At 38.6% G+C, this 21,452-nt stretch overlaps 1 protein-coding gene across 1 annotated transcript in view; it reads right to left on the bottom strand.

The window, feature by feature from the left end:
* The window catches only part of LOC122215644 (agouti signaling protein), a 167,404-nt gene that overhangs the window by 88,696 nt on the left and 57,256 nt on the right, over positions 1–21,452 (bottom strand). The window contains exon 4 of the mRNA XM_042931196.1: positions 1,659–1,789. Coding sequence (XP_042787130.1) covers positions 1,659–1,789 — 131 coding nt within the window. The remainder of the gene's footprint in view (positions 1–1,658; positions 1,790–21,452) is intronic.

A 21,452-nucleotide genomic window follows, 5' to 3' on the forward strand; every position in this document is an offset into this window, starting at 1 on the left:
AGTACCTTGAAGATGGCAGTGATTTTTATCTTATAGTATGGGGTGGAATGTACTAGGTCATATATCTGGCTCATTTATAGGGTTCTTGAGAGCAAAACTACTTGCCCAAGAACATAACATTACCAGGTCCATATTCTAGATTATTTACATGACTCACAACTCTTTGAAGCAGGAATCCTCTCTTATTCATATTTATCTCCTTTAAGTATCTACCATATTGCTTTGCACATTGAAGGCATTCATTAAATTGGATTGACTCAGTATCCTAGAACATGAAACTGAAGGGAAAAAAATGGAATTTAACATTGCTAGAGAGCAAGAACCAGACTTGACTAAAAGAACCAGGAAGAAACCAGAGCTGGGCAGAAACTTTTCTATATACCAGACATTGCTCACATAACTTTTATTTTGTGGACCTTTACCACCTATTGGAAAGTTATCATTGCACTCAAGCAGACTACCTTAGGAATACGTTGTTAGTAGCATAACTGGCTAGAACAGTGGCTGAAATAGTTTTGTTCCTGAAGCCATGCCTAGTTACCAGCAAATGATAAGTAAGACCTTTTCCCCCTACTGTGGGATGGGTTAAAACAGTATGTCACCAGCCATTTTGAATTGCCATGAGGCTAGGAGCTTGGTTCAAATCCCCTCTGCCTGGGACGGGTTCTATTAACTTAGAAAAATTTAAGTTTCTCAGTCAATCATTACCTCCACTGTGAAGGAGCTTTGAAGCTTATGGAGTATGTGTTACAGTAATTCATTAATTAAAATTCCCCTTTCCCTTGGGGCGCCTGGGTGGCTCAGTTGGTTAAACAGCCAACTCTTGATTTTGGCTCAAGTCATGATTTCAGCATTCGTGAAATCGAGCCCCACATTGGGTTCTGCACTGACAGTGCAGAGCCTGCTTGGGATTCTCTGTCTCTCTGTCTCTGTCTCTGTCTCTCTCTCTGCTTTTCTCTTGCTTTCATTCTCTCTCTCTCAAAAATAAATAAATATTTAAAAAATTACCCTTTCCCTTAAAACTTAGTTTTGCTACTTTTGGGCTCACTGTTAGGATTTTTTTTTTTTTTTTTGGCCTGAGAACTAAAATGGGAGTGTTCTAGCCTGGGGGAGACAGAAGTATAGAGAGTGATTTAATCCTAGAATTCACTGGGGTGTGAGTAAACTGCTAATGGGGTTGTCTCCCCAACTAGATTTTAACTCCTGAAGGCGGGGACTGTGTCACTCATCTGTGTATCCCTATTGCCTAGTGGGGTTCCATGGTGGCTATTCAATAAATGCTTACTTATTAATGAATCAAATATAATCAACATGGCAAAAAGTTATAGGTGTGAAATTGGCATATCGGTAATATGCATTAGAGAAGTGCAGAAGAAATCATGGTGGATCAAGATGGTCAAGGAAGGAGTAAGAAAGTTCCATGGAAGAATTTGACTCTGTATAGAGATGGGATGAAATATAAGAATATGGGTTTTCAAATCTCTTAAACTGTGAGCCTCAATTTTCCCTCTATCCAAAAATTTACATTTAAAAAATGGGGACAATAAATCTACATCATACATGAAGAGTAAATGAGATAGGTATATAAAGTAATTAACACAGAGCATGATGCACACAAAAGAATTTTCTTCTCTGTAAGTTATCTTCCTTTTACTAACCTGTATAGTCTTTCCTTTGGATTTGAAAGCTGTCCTGACAGTATTCTGGAGTTCACAGTGTCATTTCCTTCACCAACCAAGGTGCTTTCTAGACACCAGAGGACATATTCCAGGGAGGCTTTGTTCTCTCTCTAAGAACAATGAGATAAATAAACAGGCTAAGTACTTTCTATCTTCTATCCTTGAGTGTATATAATTATGGGAGACCTTTACTAAGCACTGCACTCCAATTTTATTTCCATTTCCATTTCACAGAACTTTATTATTGTAATATTTCTTTGAGATAATTTAGTATATATATTTCCTTTTACATATTTAAAGAAAAAACTTTAACCCATAGCATTTAACTGATTTACTCTGCTAGTTAGTGGCACAACTGTAAACTATACTTGGGTGTTTTTATGTGGACATGTGTTTTCATTTCTCTTAGGTAGAATTGCTGGTTCATATTAGGACTATATTTAACATTTTGAGAAGCTGCCAAACTGTTTTCCAAAGTAGCTGCACCCCTATCTCTTTGTTTCTGGGACCCTGGGTTTGGAAGGAAATTATGGTTCATTAGCCACTACTGTGGAAAGAAAATAGATACTGGAGAGAAACTAGATCTCCAAGCATGCATTAAATTATCCATGTGGTTCAAATTCATACTATCTATGTAGTTCAGAAATGTTGAACTGAAAAATTAACATGAAAGTGGGTTTAGAACTGGTGAAATCCAGAGATGCTCATGGACAGGGTACACCTAAAAGTCTATACCTAGACAAACTACAATTTAGAAGTAGCAGCAAAATAAATGTATTTAAAGATCTACAGAGACTTAGAATATTTACCACCAAAACACTCTTGCTGAAAGAACTATTAAGGAATGTACTCAAACCAGAATAAAAGTGAACCAAGAAGGAAATAGGGGAGTACAAGAAGCAATGGTGAAAAAAATTTGTTACACATGTTGATACATCATGCTAGCTTATGAGACTAGCATACCCTCTAAACTAAAAAACAAGGACAGTAAGAGAAAAAAAATTACAGGATAATATTATCCATAAACATAGTTGCCAAAATTCCAAATAAAATATAAACAAATCAAATTCAATTTCATGTTCAAGAAGGATATTACCACAGGAATGGTTCCACATTAGAAACTTTATTAATGTAATTCAAAACTGCATAATCATCTCAGTATGTATCCGAAAAAATTAAATAGAATTCAACACTCATTCATGATTTTGCTCTCATCCTTTACTCCTCTATATACCACCTTTTCCCATTCCCCTCCACAGAGGAAACCCCATACCCAAAATCTAAGGCAGGGATTCATCTAGAGAGTCTGGGTTCATGTTTTTTGCAAAAGAGAAGGAGGAGCTATTAGGATATATTCCCCACTATTTCCAACTCTGATTAAAATCTTCAGCAGAGAGTCTTCAGAATATCATACACTATGTTTTGAATAGAAGTAGTTATGTCCCACATCACAAACTTGCCTTGCTGTCTTCAAGCACTCTGCCCACCTAATTTGTAGCAGACGACTTTGCCTCCTACTTTTAAGATGAAAACAGAACCCCCTAGTTGTCAACTCCCCCAAGTTCTTTCTTTATTTCTTTTAATTTTTTAAAATCTTTATTTATTTTTGAGAGACAGAGAGACAGAGTGAAAGCAGAGGAGGGGCAGAGAGAGGGGGAGACACAGAATCTGAAGCAGGCTCCAGGTTCTGAGCTGTCAGCACAGAGCCTGATGTGGGGTTCATACTCATGAAACGCAAGTTCATGACCTGAGCTGAAGTTGGACGCTTAACTTAATGGACTGAGCCACCCAGGTGCCCCTCTCTATGTCTTCTAACTTCTTTCTTTCAACCTCACTAGGAGTCCCCTCTCCCTGTTCAAGGCCTATTCTTCCACTAGACCTCTTGGTCACGCCTTGCCCCATCCTTTCTCTCTCTTCTATTCTTACCTTCTTTCTGGATATAGGACACTTTGGCTAAGCTCTTCAGTCTTATCTATTATTCTTTTCTCCCTTTCTGTACCACTCCCCTTTCAAGTTCCACTCCATTTTCCCTTTCCAGCCCAATTTATTCCCCTAATTGCCTCTCCTTTGCACATCCCATACTTTTTTCAACCCTTTATAATGTGTTTCTCATCCCTCCCTAACCACTCTTGAAAATGCTTCCCATAAGGTCACCTCAGTCTCTGAATTGGGAAACCTATGGCTCCTTTGCACCCATTTTCCTTGGCATCTTTGCAGCCTGTGGCCCTGCTGACCTCTCCCTTCCCAAAACACTATCCTGCTTTGGTTTCTGTGGCATCACCCCTTTCCTTGTTCTGTTTCTCTGGTTGCTCTCTTTTTAGACCCACTTGATAGCATCCCCATCTGCCAGCCTCCTAAATGTTAGCATTGCCAAAAGTTCCAGAGCATCTAAACTTGTAAGGTTTTTGTGAGGGTTAAATGAGATATCGCATGTGAAGTACTCTGGCACATAGTAAAAATCACTCAGTAAGTGGTTAGGGTGATGATGATGACGACGACGACAACTTCATTATTTTCCAGGTTCATACACTCTCTTTAAGTGATCTCACCCATTCTCAGGGCTTCAGTTCCCACTCACAAATTGATGACCCTTAAGTCAGTATCTCCAGAGTTTGAGACTTCTTTCAAAACACATATTTTCTTCTGCCTATCAGATATTTCCTGAATACTACTAGGTAAAATTGGGTACTCTTATAGTAGCCTTTGTATGGCTATTAATATTATAATTTTGTATTAACATCTTGGTCTTTCTCACTACCATTGGGTCCTCATATTCAGCACATTCCCATCAGAGAGCAAACCCTTCTCCCCTACCATCAGAATCAGGGTGGATAGGGTGATACTTTGACAATTGGCCCTTGAAAACTACAGTATATCTTCATAAGGGCATATGCTTTTCCCGATCTCACTTCAGAATCACTACTTGACTGGGAGCTCACTCATGTCAGGGATTATTTTTTTCATCTCTGCATCTCTAGCACCTGGCATGGTGACTAACATTTAGTGGGTACTTATTGAATGTTCCTGAATAAATTAATGAGTGAAATTAAAACTAGTTTATATGTGTTCCCAAACCCTCTGTGTGCAGAAAATTAAAGCTAGACTTGGAACTTAAAAAAAAATTTAATAAAATAACACTTTTTATGAATTCCAATCTAGTTAGCTTAAATGCAATTTAGTGAAACCATATTGCTACTTGCCTCAATACAGTTGGTCTTAAATATTAACTTTGTTAATTTATAAAACCCTAGTCTATGCCTTCTTCCACATGGGTATGTTGCATAAGGCCATTGGCAGTGAAGGGGCCATAAGCTTCTGCATTTAAGCCATAATACCTATGTGGAAAGTATCTGAATGTGTGTAAAAATATTCCTGTTTGTAGGAGTATATATATATATATATATATATATATATATATATATACACACACACACACACACACACACACACACACACACACACTGAGTGATTTTCTTCTCTGGTGCTTATCAAAAGGGCACTTGTCTTTTTTGTGGAGATCAGTCATGTTAGATGCTCATTCATAAAAGAAATTGCCATGTATTTAAGACATCCAGAAAATATAGCCATTCATAGGCATGTTAGTAATATTGGTGCTCAATAACCTAACAGTCTTCCTTCTAAACACATCATCAATTGAAATCTTCTGTGAACCTCAATGAGCTAAAGAATTAAATGAAGTCAAAGACAAATGTATCAACAACCAGCAACATATTGTATTGAAAAGATACTTTTCTGGCTTCTGAAAATAAAGATAGTTTCTATTCAGTCTCAATGTATAGGTACATAATAACAGATTTTTCCAAGTGTTGGGCTGTTTTTAAATAAAAATAATTTTAAATGATAATTTCATTCACTGGAAAATATGTACTGAGCTATGTAGCAGGCACTATAGAGAGGAAAGATAGTCCCTGCCTTCCAAAAGCTTATAGATTAGAGGGAACTACAGATTAATAAACCAAATATAGGAAAGGAATTCCCAGGCAGAGGCAACAGCCCATGCAAAGGCACAGAGGCTAGAGACAGGACAGCTGTTTCCACAAATAGGTCCATGTGGCTAGAAGATGGGAGCAAATGTAGTTTGGGGAGATGTTGAAGCTGGAAAGAGAAAAAAGGGTCAGGTATATCATGCTAAGGGGGATTTATTTGCCTTCTACTATGAAACTTGACTTTAATTCAGGGAACAGTGAAGAACTCTCTGATAGTGTTGAAAGGAGAAGACTAGTATGGAAGGAAATCAGAGGTAGGGAGATTAGTTGGAGGTTATAGTAAAAGTCCAGCTAAAACATTAAGAAGGCCCAACCTAAAGCAGTGGGGATGAAGAATATGGGTTAACACGTTCTCTTTTATCACGAATGCCAAGCAATTTTATTAGCATGCACCTTGGTATAGTTTTCTTCATGTTTCCTGTGTTTAGGGTTCATTGAAACCTCTTGGCTCTATGGCTTTATAGTTTTCATCAAATTAGAAAATTTTTCAGTCAATATATCTTTAAATATTTTTTCTGTACCTCCTTTCCTTTGAGGACTCCAAATATACACAGATTAGGTCACCTGAAGTTGTCCTACAGCTCACTGATGTTCTTTTTTACTTTTAAGCCTTTTTTCTCTATGTGTTTCATTTTATATTGTTTCTACTGCTTTGTCTTCAAGTTCTTTAATCTTTTCTTCTGTAATATCTAATTTGATATTAATCCCATCCAATGTATTTTTCATATCCAATATTATCTTTTACATCTCTGAAAGTTAGATTTAGGTCTTAAAATATCTTCCATATCTCTACTTAACATTTTCAATCTTTCCTCTCGCTTCTCAGATATATGGAATACAGCTATAACAACTGTTTTAATGTCTTTTTCTACTAATTCTATCTCCTATGCAGTTCTTGATCTGTTTATATTGATTGCTTTTCTCCTCATCATGCATCATATTTTCATGCTTCTTTGCATGCTGGTAACTTTTATTGGATGCCAGACATTGTGAATTTTATCTTATTGGAGCTGGTACTCTGAGGATTATTCTCTTTGCTCTTTTTCAGTGGCACTTTACTCAGCCTCAGGTAGTTTCCTCAAATTATGTTCTGATCGGTATTTAGCTGAAGGCTCAAGGGAGACTCTCTGTAGATCTCTGGAGTGCTCTCTCCCTGTGCAGTCCTCTTCTCCTCCCCTCCCCTCCCCTCCCTTCTCTTCTCTTCTCTTCTCTTCTCTTCTCTTCTCTTCTCTTCTCTGAACTCTGCTCTGTGAATTCTAGCTGCATTGGCCTTCCTGGATCTCCAGCTCCATCTTCTTAGTTCATGGAGATTGCTGAGCTCCATCTGGGTTCTCTCTACAATAACAGGACTTAGAGTCAAAATATACCATGAAAATAAAATCAACATGACTTGGTAAACAATTAGAGAGGGAGGAATGGAGGATGTTGACAATCTGAATGGTAGTGTCATTTCCCAAGTTGGGGGATTCATGAACAAAAACAGACTAGGAGCTGGACAGGACAGGGGAAACAAGGAGCTTGGTTTAGGGTATGTTAAAGATGAGGTCTTTATGGGCATAGATAGCTGTATATATCCTTCTCATGACCAAAGGGAATTAATTAATTAGAGGTGGGGATTTCAGAGGCATGAAGTGTAGAGTTGAAAGAGGACTTCAGCTACCTCCATTTTGACCTCAAATTTTCTAATTGATAAATTCTTCTCTCCAATTTATCTCTTCACTCAGGCAAAGACCCTGAGAGCATATTATCCCCTGATGGGAACCAAAACTGTTCCAGTACCGGTGTCTGGGGACATAAATAGGGATGAGAGACTCTACCCTGAGGAAAATCCCTGTCTAATAAATGACTGACCTACAGCTTGATAAGTGTTAAAATAGAGTGAAGTATGAAGGACTGGTTGGTAGCACAGGGGGAATGTCAGAGAACCTTCCCCAGAGGAGAAACTAGAATTGAAATCCAGAAAGATGAAGAGGGGCTCATCATCTCAGAGAGGGACTGGAGAATAGGAAACATGAGGAGTAAAAGCCGAAGAAGTAAATATGCTTTACCCTCTGAATTCCTTATATATTAGGCTAACAGAATTAGTGTGACTAGGATTCTTGGTAGATCTTCAAGAAATAGAACTATACTCTAAAAGAACTGAGAAAGAAAGATCAAACCTTAAGGGAAGAGTACAGCTAACAATGAAAAGGGTCAAAAATGCAGTTCTTAAATAAATGGCCTAGGAAGTCCCTGGATTGTTCTCTCTGTTCTGAAGTCCTTGCCTTGCTTGAATGGACCAAATGCTAACCTTGTTCCAGTCCTAGAACATTACCTCCTAAATCTAAAGGTGATGACTTTGTCAATTCTAATCTCATCTTTCTTAAGGGACCAATTTGATTTTCATATCTCACTATACGAGTAAAAGGAGAAGAAAATATTTTTCTTGTATGGCTTAAGTTATTCTCAATTAAAACATTACATAGTATTGGTAACTTGGCAAGGATAGTTTTTATTGAGAAATATGAGTGTATTGATTCTTTAATTTTAAACTGCTAATTAAAGGATGAGAGTAGGGGTGACTGGGTGGCTCAGGCAGTTAAGTGACCAACTTTGGCTCAGGTCATGATCTCACAGTTTGTGAGATTGAGCCCTGAGTTGGACTCTGTGCTGACAGTTCAGAGCTGCTTTAGATCCTCTGTCCCCCCTCGCTCTGCCCCTCCCCAGTGTGTGTGCACATGTTCTCTTTCTTTCTCAAAAGTAAACACTTAAAAAAATAAAGGATGAAGGTATGAGAAAAATGTAAACTATTCCTAGAATATGATGAGCATACCTTTCGAATAACATACTCTTTCAAAGACTTTTTTTTTTTTTTTTTTTTGCATAAAAGAGCAGCTAGTCAATTCTAGCAAATTTAAAAAGAAAGAGTTTAGGGGCACCTGAGTGGCTCAGTCAGTTAAGTGTCTGACTTTAGCTCAGGTCATGATCTCACAGATAGTGTGTTCCAGCCCTGCCTCAGGCTCTGTGCTGACAGCTCAGAGCCTGGAGCCTGCTTTGGATTCTGTGTCTCCCTGTCTCTCTGCCCCTCCCCCAAATCACGCATGTGCATGCTCGCTTGCTCTCTCTCTGTCTCAAAAATAAACATTACAAAATTTTTTTAAATATGAAATTTATTGTCAAATTGGTTTCCATACAACACCCAGTGCTCATCCCAACAGGTGTCCTCCTCAATGCCCATCACCCACTTTCCCCTCCCTCCCACCCCCCACCAACCCTCAGTTTATTCTCAGTTTTTAAGAGTCTCTTATGGTTTGCCTCCCTCCCTCTCTAAGTTTTTTTTCCCCTTCCCCTCCCCCATGGTCTTCTGTTAAGTTTCTCAGGATCCACATAAGAGTGAAAACATATGGTATCTGTCTTTCTCTGTATGACTTATTTCACTTAGCATAACACTCTCCAGTTCCATCCATGTTACTACAAAAGACCATATTTCATTCTTACTCATTGCCAAGTAGTATTCTATTGTGTATATATATTTAAAAAAAAAAAAGAGTTTAATAGTAGAAGCTTCAAATTACCTTATTCCCCACCCACTACATTTAACCCCAAAGAAGTCAAATTCCGGCAAGCCTGTGGAGAGAAGACAAACAAGAACAACTTAGAAAGCAAGAAAAACCCAGCCTTTCTATTGGGCCTTCTTTTGGGGGGACTGTGTTTGTCCTGTAATGCCTATTTGACTTGGCTGCAGGAAAGAGGAAACTGTCAAACGTTCATAGTTACCCTGTAGGAGGCAAAAGAACATTTGACAAATGTTTTTCTTATCTTGAAGACCAGCTGTTCTCTCCTCAGATGTTTTCCAAAATAAATTTCTTCATCTTTTTAGAGAGCTGCAGCTTTTCTACGAAGGAAAAAACTGGTACCAGCTTTCAGAGAGGAAAAAGTTTAAATCTCATAGAATTCTCTACATCAGGAGAAAAAACTATGATCTTCACTTTCAAGTGTTGTGTTTCTAGGCCTTCCCCACTTGCTTAGAAACTTTACACCATCCAAATCTCCCCTCTAAAGCAGATGTCTGTGAGAAAGAAGAGGAACAGCACAAAGACATTTTTCCAACGGTAATTCCCAGATGTGAGCTGCCCAGAATCAAGTGCAGCCCTGCTGTCAAGTTCTAGGACAATCATGCTGAGTTCTCTTGACACATGCTTTTATGCAATTTTAGCAAAAGAAGCCTAAATTTAGGAATGTGACAAAATTCTAACCTTTTTTCTGCTGCCTCTCTTTTTGTGCTGAAATTAGACCTTACTGTCCTAATCATATATGATTTATGTATGGATTGTGTCTAATTCTAGTCTAAGACTAAGAAAATTAAAATATAACTGTGTTTTAGGTGTTTGTCCTAACTGGTATTTATCCTAATATTTGAATGGAGGTGACAATAAGAACAACAAAGTATATAAAGCTCCATGCTTCCTAGGTGATACAAAGAAGCTTTCTTAGAAAAAGTTGTAGGGGTGCCTGGGTGGCTCAGTTGGTTAAGTGTCTGACTTTTGATCTCATCTCAGGTCTTGATCTCAGTGTCATGAGTTCAAGTACCACGTTGGGCTCCATGCTCAACAACAACAACAACATAAAAACAAAAAAAAATGGGGTGCTCAATCCAGTTGGTTGAGCATCCAACTTTTTTTTTGATTTAACTTTTTTATTTTTTAAAATTTACATCCAAATTAGTTAGTATATAGTGAAGCAATGATTTCAGTAGATTCCTTAATGCCCCTTACCCATTTAGCTCATCCCCCCTCCCACGACCCCTCCAGCAACGCTCAGTTTGTTCTCCATATTTATGAGTCTCTTGTTTTATCCCCCTCCTGTTTTTATATTATTTTTGTTTCCCTTCCCTTATGTTCATCTGTTTTGTCTCTTAAAGTCCTCATATGAGTGAAGTCATATGATTTTTGCCTTTCTCTGACTGACTAATTTCACTTAGCATAATACCCTCCAGCCAATTTTTTTTTAATGTTTGTTTATTTTTGAGAGACAGAGTGAGAGTGGGGGAGGGGCACAGAAAGAGGGAGACACAGAATCCGAAGCAGGCTCCAGGCTCTGAGCTGTCAGCACAGAGCCCAATGAGGGGCTTGAACTCATGAGTGGTGAGATCATGACCTGAGCCGAGGTGAGATGTTCAACAGACTGAGTCACCCAGACACCCCGAGCATCTGACTCTTGATTTTGGCCCAGGTCATGATCTCATGCTGAGTATGGAGCTTGCTTGGGATTCTCTCTCTCCTCTTCCCCTGTCCCTCCCTGGCTTATCATGCTCTCTCTCTCACACACAAAGATAGTTATAAAGAAGACTTGAAAAGGGATTGAGCATGGTGGGAACAGATGTGCTAAGTTGTATGACAGGGAAGGAAATGGTAAGTTGGACATTTTTCAGGCTGATTTCAAATGGTATGTTAGTAGTTGATGTTCAAGAGGCTCTGGAGAGGGCATTCAAACCCAGAAGTTAAGAATAGCAATGGAATGTAGTTTGGGAAATTGTTACTTCTGCTGTAATTAGAAGAACTACATGTGGGATTCTGATATGAGCTGGGAGTGGACAGGAGGTTGTTTGGAAATAACCATAAAAGCATGATGTGTGTGCAAATCCATGCCAAGCTAGTGTAATATGACTGCATTCATAATTAATTGCCTATGGGTACTGTAGTGCTGTATGGAAAAAAGATTAATTCCAGCAAGGATCTTTTTAAAATCTCCTTATTATCAGTCTAGGTAATTTAGGTATGTGTGTGTTTATGTAGGCTTCATGCCCAGCATGGAGCCCAATGCAGGGCTTGAACTCACAACCCTGAGATTAAGACCTGAGCTGAGATCAAGAGTCAGATGTTTAACCGACTGAGCCACCCAGGCACCCATCTCTTCCCACACTTTAAACTCCCATTCTTATGTTTTAAATTCACCAGTAAAGCAGGAGACTATGAATTCTAAGCCACCACCCAAGACCCCAATAAAAGCAGAACCTCAGGCCAGTGTGTTCTCTCTCTGAGCACAATCTTGCGGCATGACCCCAGGTGTGCTATATAATTTCCTGGTTCTGTAAGTTATAAACTATTTTTTCACAGTTTCCTGATGGTTGTTGCTGAAGGGCATTTGCAACCATAGAACCAGAATGCCCATCCAACCACAACATTGGTTATGGACAGGCTGAGACCAGCACAAAAAGCAATCCTTAAGTTAGATACCCACTCCCAATCTTTGTCCTCATCAGAGACAGAATTAGCCCTGCTCTCATGGGTAGCTCAGTTTCAACTGTTAGCAGTTATTTCAGCCTTAATCATACACAAGACACCTGGCAATTAGCATGAACTATAAGAATGGGACAAACAAAAAGAGGGTCTTATTTACTGAGCTTTACTTGAAATAGACTCTCAAGATCTGCCACACAAGGCAGCTTTGATGAACTCCACGATGAACTCTTTCCTGTCTCAGGGCTACAAGCATGTTTTTTCTTCTGCCTCAACTACTTTGTCTTCATTCTTCTCAGGACTAACTCTTACTCATCCTTCAGGTTTCAGTGTAAATGTCATTTCCTCAGCCACCCACACTGAAGTTCTCACTATTATTCTCATAGCAAAGCGTCCTTTTCTTTCATAAAAATTATCACAACTTGTAATTATATGTTACTTATATGTTTACTTATAGTTTATTTACTATTCAACTCTCCTACATAAAGGTAAGCTCCATGAGGGCAGGTATTATGTCTGTTTTATTCACCCACTCCACCTACCACCTGACAAAAAGTCCTATGTTCAATATATATCTGTTGAATGAATGAAAAATGAATCCCTGGTCTCACCTGGTGACCAGTTCTTGCCATGCGTTCTAGTTTATAAGAATTTCATGGATTATCAAGGAAGATGGTTAGTATTCAGCATCAAATTTAAGTAACAGTTTTCTTATGTGAAAACATGTCAGACTTCTTTGAAGAAACATTCCCCTCTGAGGTATCATCTTTAGAAGCATCATGTTTGATCAACTAAATAATTTTTTTATTTTTTATTTTTGGCTTTTAAAACTTTATTCACTTCAAAACCTTTATCAGAGACACAGTTCTGTCCTATGGTAAATTGTCTTTTTTTAAAAAATTAAATTAGGGACACCTGGGTGGCTCAGTCGGTTAAGTGTCCAACTTCGGCTCAGGTCATGAGATCGCAGTTTGTGAGTTTGAGCCCTGCGTCGGGCTCTGTGCTGACAGCTCGGAGCCTGGAGCCTGCTTCAGATTCTGTGTCTCCTTCTCTCTCTTCCCCTCCCCCACTTGTGCTCTGTCTCTCTATCAAAAGTAAATAAATCTAAAAAAAATTTTTTTAATAAAAAATTAAATCTTACATCAAGGGGTATATATTCTATGTTTGCATTGCGTGAGGTATATAATTCACATAAATATTAATTATTATATATAAAAGCAACCCCAGTTCAAAATTTCCAGGAATCATCTCTTGCAAACAATAGTATGATTAATAGTGAGTTGACATTAACCAGACACATACATAAATGATATTAAAAATAATAGTTCTCCTTACCCTTGAGGTTCATATACTTAAAGAAATGAAACGTGAATAAATAGGAGTAGAAGTAGGAGACATTTTGGGGAAAGTCTTTGTTTTTTTCCTTTTCTAGTTTCTTTCCTGATTTTATCTTTTGTTTTCATACTCCCTCTTACGGCTATCACCTCTTTTTCTCTGCTTTTGTCCATTTGCTTCCTTCCCTTTGTTTTAGTGATATTAAACATGTCCCTCAAATTCTATCATTTACTGAAATCAAACTGCATTTTTTTCTTTCCTGGGAATCAGATGCAAATAGCCCAGAGAAGAGTCATATTTTTCTCAGATGTTGATATAACTACCACCCAACAAATCCTATGACTGGGGGCTCCTCTTCTAGAAGAAAGATATAGTCTAGGGTTCACATCTAAAGCTCATATCAGGTAACTCAATAAATCATAGCCACCATTATGCTCTGTAATGAGTATCTGCTTCCCACTCCCACCTACAGTCATAAAAATGTCCTTTGGGGGTAACAAGTAGAATAAATAATAAGTATACAGCTCTTTAAAAGATACTTTTCATGCATGATCTCATTTAATTCTTTCAATAAATCTGTGAGGTAGATATTATTATCATCTCCATTTTACATAAAAGGAAACTGAAGTTCAGAGTGACAAAATGACTTTCCCAAGGTTACTCACCTAGTAATTGCCAGAGTTAAGGGTCCAAGTAGGATCCCAACTCCATAACTTGTGGTCTTTCTTCCACATCAAAAATATATCTCCATAACAAGAATAAGAATAAAAATAAAGGGGTAGTTGGTTCAGTCGGTTAAATGTCTGGCTCTTGATCTCAGGGTTGTGAGTTTAAGCCCTGTGTTGGGCTGGGTATGAAGCCTACTTAAAATAATAATAATAATAATAATAATAATAATAATAATAATAATAGGAATAGAAACAGGGACAAGTAAAGGAATGTGATCCAAACTTAGGGAGCCTTATAAAACCATAATATGATTGAAGAATCCTTCACAGAGCTCCCTACTGCCTCATTCCACCTACCCTTCTCCTTCAAAGCAAATTTGTATAAACATCCTACATAGCAGAATTTGTTCTAGTGGGAAGAGTCATCAACTGCTCAAAGGCCACTATATCTGGATTCTATTCTAATCAGGTAGCAGTCTGAAAGTAGGCTCTCTAATTCAAGCCCTTATCAACTCTTGCTTGGACAACTCCAAAAGCCTCCTAACAAACCTTTACACCTCTATTCTTGTCCTCCTTCAGTCTGTCTTCCACACTATTACCAATAATGTTTCTAAAGTAGAGATCTGTTCATGTCCCTCTTTACTTAAAATCCTTCACTGGCTTCTTATAGGCTTAATTCTGTCCCCTAAAAATTCATATGTTGAAATCCTAACCTCTAGAACCTCTGAATATGACAGTGTTTGAGTACAGGGTCTTTAAAGAGGTAATTAAGTTAAAATGAAGCCATTAGAGTGGACCCTAATCCAATCTGACAGGTGTCTTTTATAAAAAGGGGAAATTTAGACACAGACACAGGAAAGACCATGTGAAGACACAGGGAGAAGACAGCCTTCTGCAAGCCAAAGAGAGGCCTCAGAAGAAATCAAACCTGTTGATACCTTGACCTTGGACCTCTAGCCTCTAGAATCATAAGAAAATAAATTTGTTAAGCCCCCCAGTCTGTGATACTTTGTTATGTCATCTCTAAAAAACGAATACAACTTCCTGATGCCTACAACATAAAATGGAAACCTTGGTGTGGTATTCCAGTTCCTTTCTGACCCAACTCCTGCTTCTCCAGTGTTATTTCTGGCTACTCCCTGTCTTTGACTATGTACTCTGGAACACTTAATGTTTCTTGTCTCTGTACCTCTACCTATAGTGCTCTTATCTCTTTTACATTTTATTCTCTAAGATTTAGCTTCTTACTGCCCTTACCTCCAGGTTGAAAGAGTTATCTCTCCTCTACTAATGTATGGTCTTGGAAGGGAGAGACTGTTTAGTTTATCTTTATGTCCCCAAATTCCATCACACTGGTCTGTTCACAGGCAGATGTCAATACATATCTGTTGACCTGAACTGAGGATGAGTGAAGAGAGAAGAGTGGTAGGGAAACACCTCTCGGTCTTAGTGATCTCCTTGCTCCATGGTGAGAAGTCAATTTCCCCTCTGTGTCAAGGCCTCTCGCTGGCAGCTTCCATGTCTAATTCCAACATAAGAAAAAACTGACACTGGAATTCAGGACATGATTTATGAATTTCAGCTGTCTCCACTGTGTCCTTCTTCTCTAGCCTCCAGTTCCTTCTTTATTATGTTCTTCAGAGCCCTAATTCTGTCTAAATGTGGGTGTCTCTATCAGGCGTAAGTAATTCCTGGAGGACGTAGGGATTCTCTTTCTCTCTTGCTCTGTTCCAATTTCCCCCTATGCATTATTCTTATTCTCTCCCACCAAAAGACTTCCTCTATGCCACCAGGGAAGAAAAGTGTGGCAGCTTCAAGTTTACACAGTCGCATTTTTTGCATCCCAAATGGAAAAAAAGATTATATTTATTCTGGGAAAAAACTCTTTCTTTGGCCAATGTCTGCTCCTCGGACCAGTTACTGTTGTAGGAGAATGAGGTGCTATGATGTCCAGGTCTGAGAAAAATTCTCCATGCTGCCCTCCCTCACTCCTGGCAACACACACATGTAATGACAGAGATCTATAGTGGTTGCCTAGGAGTGTGAGTGTAGGGCTGACTGAGAAGGGGGCACAAGGGAACTTTTTGAGGTAATGATAAAATTTTATAGATTGAGTTAGTGGTAGTTACAGAGGTGTATACATTTGTCAAGTCACCAGGCTGTACACTAAAAACGGGTGCATTTTACTGTATATAAATTATGCCTTGAAAAAGGTGATATTAATAAATATATATACGTACATATATATACATATACATATACATATACATATACATATACATATACATATATATATGATGTGAGTGCAGAGCTGCTATGATAATAATCAAATGTTGATCTTTCAGTACAAAACCCAAGATCCTTGAACCCCAACTCCTCTTTAGTCAGACCTCTTACTGTCCCTGCAGCCCTGTCCCTCATTGTGGCCCTCTCCTAGATTATACTTTGGCATCTCAAATTAATTTTAGTTTCCTAAAAATTCTAAGCTGTTTTCCTACTTCTGAGTCTTTATGCATGCTGTGCCTCTGCACTATTATAATAGTTTATAATAGTTCAGCCAGCAAACAATTCTTCTCTTAGGATTCACCAAGCATCACCTGCAGTGCCTTTCTAGATTGCTTTAGGTAGCATGTGCAGATAGTACATCCTTTTCTCTGCACCATACAATAGACACTCTATTGCTTTCATTTGTTTGCACACTGACTCCTCTCCTAGACTCTGAACTCCTAACTAAAGACAGGTATGAAAGAAGTTTCTTCCATCAAAATAAGTTTAGGGGTGTTTAAAATAGTTGGAAAATAGAGATTAAGCTAAAATTTCTTAAATGCTTACTATGTGCCAAGAATTACTAGACTTTTTCACATCTTGATTGGGACTATTTGGTCTATGACAGTGATATCAGTGTTTCAGAAGAAATCTATAAGTTGAAACAGTACAATCTAGCAACACTTTGCCTTCTCTAAAATGTCAAACATTCTCCTAAACATTTTTTTAATTACAAAGAACTTTCCTGCTAATTATTAAATCCATATGTATTTCAAGGGAAATTTAATCCCTGTTTGATTCATTCACACTCAATCCATCACAGTTTTACTTTTAAGAGCTATTTGATGTTCCAGACGTCATTAGAACCCCCATAATGCCAATTTCTGAGAAAATGAGGATGTGGGTAAAATTAAGCAAAACCAAATGTTACCAAAATCCTCAAGGATTAAAGAAGAATCTTTTTTTAATGGCAATTATTGTTTTTATATTTTATTTTATTTGGAAATGATCTAGATATTAAATAACTTTCATTTGCCTTTAATATAACTTTAAGGTTTCAAGTTACCAAAAAATTTTTGGAAACTAATTTTATTTTATTTTTGTTACTGAAGTGTATTTGACATACAATGTTATATTAGTTTCAGGTGTATAACATAATGATTCAACAATTCTATACATTATTCAGCACTCACTACAATATGTGTAGTCACCATCTGTCACCATACAGTGTTATTACAATATTATTTACTGTGTTCCTTATGCTGTACTTTTCATCTCCATGACTTATTTATTTTATAACTGGAAATCTGTACCTCTTAATCCCCTTCACCTATTTCACACATCTCCCCACTCACCTCCCCTCTGCCAACCAAGGGATTAAAGCAGAATCTTAATGAAGGAAGTTATGCTACACAGTTTTGACTTTGCAAACTTCAAGAAAGTGTGTTGACTCGAGAAGCCCTTATATCTTTATATTTTCTCCCAAGGGACTGTAAAGAGATGAGAAAAGGAAAAGGAATGGTTTGATGGGTACAGAAATGTTTGGCATTATATTTCCAGCAATATTTCAGTCTAGATCATCTGAAAAACCTTTGCTACAAAACACTCAAAATTGCTGACTAAAACACCATAAACATTATTTTATTTTTTCATTTTTTTATTTTAATTCCAGTATATTTAACATACAGTGTTATATTCGTTTCAGGTATACAATGTAGTGATTCAATAATTCTATACATTATTCCGTGCTCATCATGGTAAGTATACTCTTTAAGTGCCATCACCTATTTCACTCATCCCCACACTGGCCTCTCCACTGGTGATCATGAGTTGGTTCTCAATAGTGAAGAGTATGTTTCTTGGTTTGTCGCTTTCCTTTTTTTTTTTTTTTTTTTACTTTGCTCATTTGTTTTATTTCTTAAATTCCGTATATGAGTGAAATCATATGGTATTTGTCCTCTGGCTTATTTCACGTAGCATTATACTCTCTAGTTGCATCCATGTTGTTGCAAATGGCAAGATTTTGTTCTTTTTAATGATTGAATTATATTCCATTTGGTATATATATATCACATCTTTATCCATTCATCTATCAATGGACATGTGGATTGCTTCCATAATTGGGCTATTGTAAATAATGCTGCAATACATATAAGGGTGCATGTATCCCTCTGAATTAGTATTTTTGTATTTTTTTTTTTTTTAGTAGATATCCAGTAATGCAATTACTAGATTGTAGGGTAGGTAGTTCCATTTTTAACTTTTTCAGGAACCTCCATACCATCTTCTGCAGTGGCTCTACCAGTTTGTACTCCCACCAACAGTGCATGAGGGTTCCTATTTTTCGACATCCTCTCCAACACTTACTGTTTCTCAATGTTTTTGATGTTAGCCATTCTGACAAGGTGATATCTCATTGTGGTTTTGATTTGCATTTCCCTGATGATGAGTGATATTGAGCATCTCTTCATGAATTTGTTGTCCATCTGTATGTCTTCTATGGAGAAATGTCTGTTCATGTCTTCTGCTCATTTTTTAATTGGATTATTTGCTTTTTGGGTGTTGAGTTGTATCATTTCTTTATACATCTATACTAACCCTTCATTGGATATATCATTTGCAAATATCTTCTCCCATTCAGTAGGTTGTTTTTGTTTTGTTTTGTTTTGTTGATTGTTTCCTTTGCTGTGCAGAAGTTTTTGTTTTGATGTAGCCCCAATATTTTATTTTTGCTTTTGTTTCCCTTGCCTTAAGAGACATATATAGAAAAATGCTGCTATGGTTGATGCCAGAGAAATTACTGCTTGTGCTTTCTTCTAGGATTTTTATAGTTTCAGGTCTTACATTTAGGTCCTTAATCCATTTTGAGTTTATCTTTGTGTATGGTGCAAGCCAATAGTACATTTTCCTTCTTTTGCATGTAGCCATCCAGTTCTCCCAACACCATTTGTTGAAGAAGCTGTCTTTTTCCCATTGCATATTCCTTCCTCCTTTGTCAAAGATTAATTGACCATGTAAACATGGGTTTATTTCTGGGCTTTCTATTCTATTCCATTGACCTATGTGCCTATTTTTGTGCCAGCACAATATTGTTTTGATTACTACAGGTTTGTAATATAACTTGAAGTCTGGAATTGTGATATCTTCACTTTTGTTCTTTTTTTCAAGATTTTTTTGGCTATCTGTTGTCTTCTGTAGTTCCATACAAATTTTAGGATTGTTTGTTCTAGTTCTGTGAAAAGTGCTGTTGGTATTTTGACAGGGATTGCATTAAATGTGTACATTGCTTTAGGTAGTGTAGACATTTTAACAATATTTGTTCTTTCAACCCATGAGCATGGGATATCTTTCCACTTGTTTGTGTTGTTTTCAATATCTTTCATCAGGGTTTTATAGTTTTCAGAGTACAGGTCTTTTACCTCCTTGGTTAAGTCTATTCCTACATATTTTATTATCTTTGGTGCATTTGTAAATGGGACTGCTTTCTTAATTTTTCTTTCTGTTGCTTCATTATTAGTATATAAAAATGGATTTCTGTATGTTGATTTTGTCTTTTTTGTTTTGTTTTTTCTTTATTTTAAAGTTAGCTAACATACAGTGTAGTCTTGGCTTCAGGAGTAGATTCCCGTGATTCATCACTTACATACAACACCCAGTGCTCATCCCAAAAAGGGCCCTCCCCAATGCCCATCACCCACTTTCCCCACCCCCATCAACCCTCAGTTTGTTCTCTATATTTAAGAGTCTTTTACGGTTTGCCTTCCTCTCTGTTTTTATCTTGTTTTTTTCTTCCCTTCCCCTATGGTCATCTGTTAAGTTTCTCAAATTCCACATATGAGTGAAATCATATGATATCTGTCTTTCTCTGACTGCCTATTTCACTTAGAATAATACCCTCCAGCTCTGGCCCCGGAAGATGGCGGCGTAGGAGGACGCGGGGCTCACAGCGCGTCCTGCCGATCACTTAGATTCCACCTACACCTGCCTAAAGAACCCAGAAAACCGCCAGAGGATTAGCAGAAGGGAGTCTCCGGAGTCAAGCGCAGACTAGAGGCCCACGGAAGAGGGTAGGAAGGGCGGCGAGGCGGTGCGCGCTCCACGGACTGGCGGGAGGGAGCCGGGGCGGAGGGGCGGCTCGCCGGCCAAGCAGAGCCCCCGAGTCTGGCTGGCAAAAGCGGAGGGGCCGGACAGACTGTGTTCCGACAGCAAGCGCGACTTAGTGTCTGGGAGGTCATAAGTTAACAGCTCTGCTCGGAAAGCGGGAAGGCTGGAGGACAAAGGGAGGGAGAGCTGCTGAGCCCCGGACGGCAGAGCTCAGCTTGGCGGGGAACAAAGGCGCCAGCGCCATCTCCCCTGCCCATCCCCCAGCCAAAATCCCAAAGGGAACCAGTTCCTGCCAGAGAACTTGCTCGCTCCGCGCAAACACCCAACTCTGTGCTTCTGTGGAGCCAAACCTCCGGCAGCGGATCTGACTCCCTCCCGCTGCCACAGGGCTCCTCCTGAAGTGGATCACCTAAGGAGAAGCGAGCTAAGCCTGCCCCTCCAGCCCCCCGTGCACCTTGCCTACCCACCCCAGCTAATACGCCAGATCCCCAGCAACACAAGCCTGGCAGTGTGCAAGTAGCCCAGACGGGACACGCCACCCCACAGTGAATCCCGCCCCTAGGAGAGGGGAAGAGAAGGCACACACCAGTCTGACTGTGGCCCCAGCAGTGGGCTGGGGGCAGACATCGGGTCGGACTGCGGCCCCGCCCACTAACTCCAGTTATACACCACAGCTCAGGGGAAGTGCACTGCAGGTCCTCACCACGCCAGGGACTCTCCAAAATGACCAAACGGAAGAATTCCCCTCAGAAGAATCTCCAGGAAATAACAACAGCTAATGAACTGATCAAAAAGGATTTAAATAATATAACAGAAAGTGAATTTAGAATAATAGTCATAAAATTAATCGCTGGGCTTGAAAACAGTATACAGGACAGCAGAGAATCTCTTGCCACAAAGATCGAGGGACTAAGGAACAGTCACGAGGAGTTGAAAAACGCTTTAAACGAATTGCAAAACAAAATGGAATCCACGATGGCTCGGCTTGAAGAGGCAGAGGAGAGAATAGGTGAACTAGAAGATAAAGTTATGGAGAAAGAGGAAGCTGAAAGAAAGAGAGATAAAAAAATCCAGGAGTATGAGGGGAAAATTAGAGAACTAAGTGATACACTAAAAAAAAATAATATATGCATAATTGGTATCCCAGAGGAGGAAGAGAGAGGGAAGGGTGCTGAA

Source organism: Panthera leo, chromosome A3 (assembly GCF_018350215.1).
Source record: "Panthera leo isolate Ple1 chromosome A3, P.leo_Ple1_pat1.1, whole genome shotgun sequence".
Taxonomy (NCBI): domain Eukaryota; kingdom Metazoa; phylum Chordata; class Mammalia; order Carnivora; family Felidae; genus Panthera; species Panthera leo.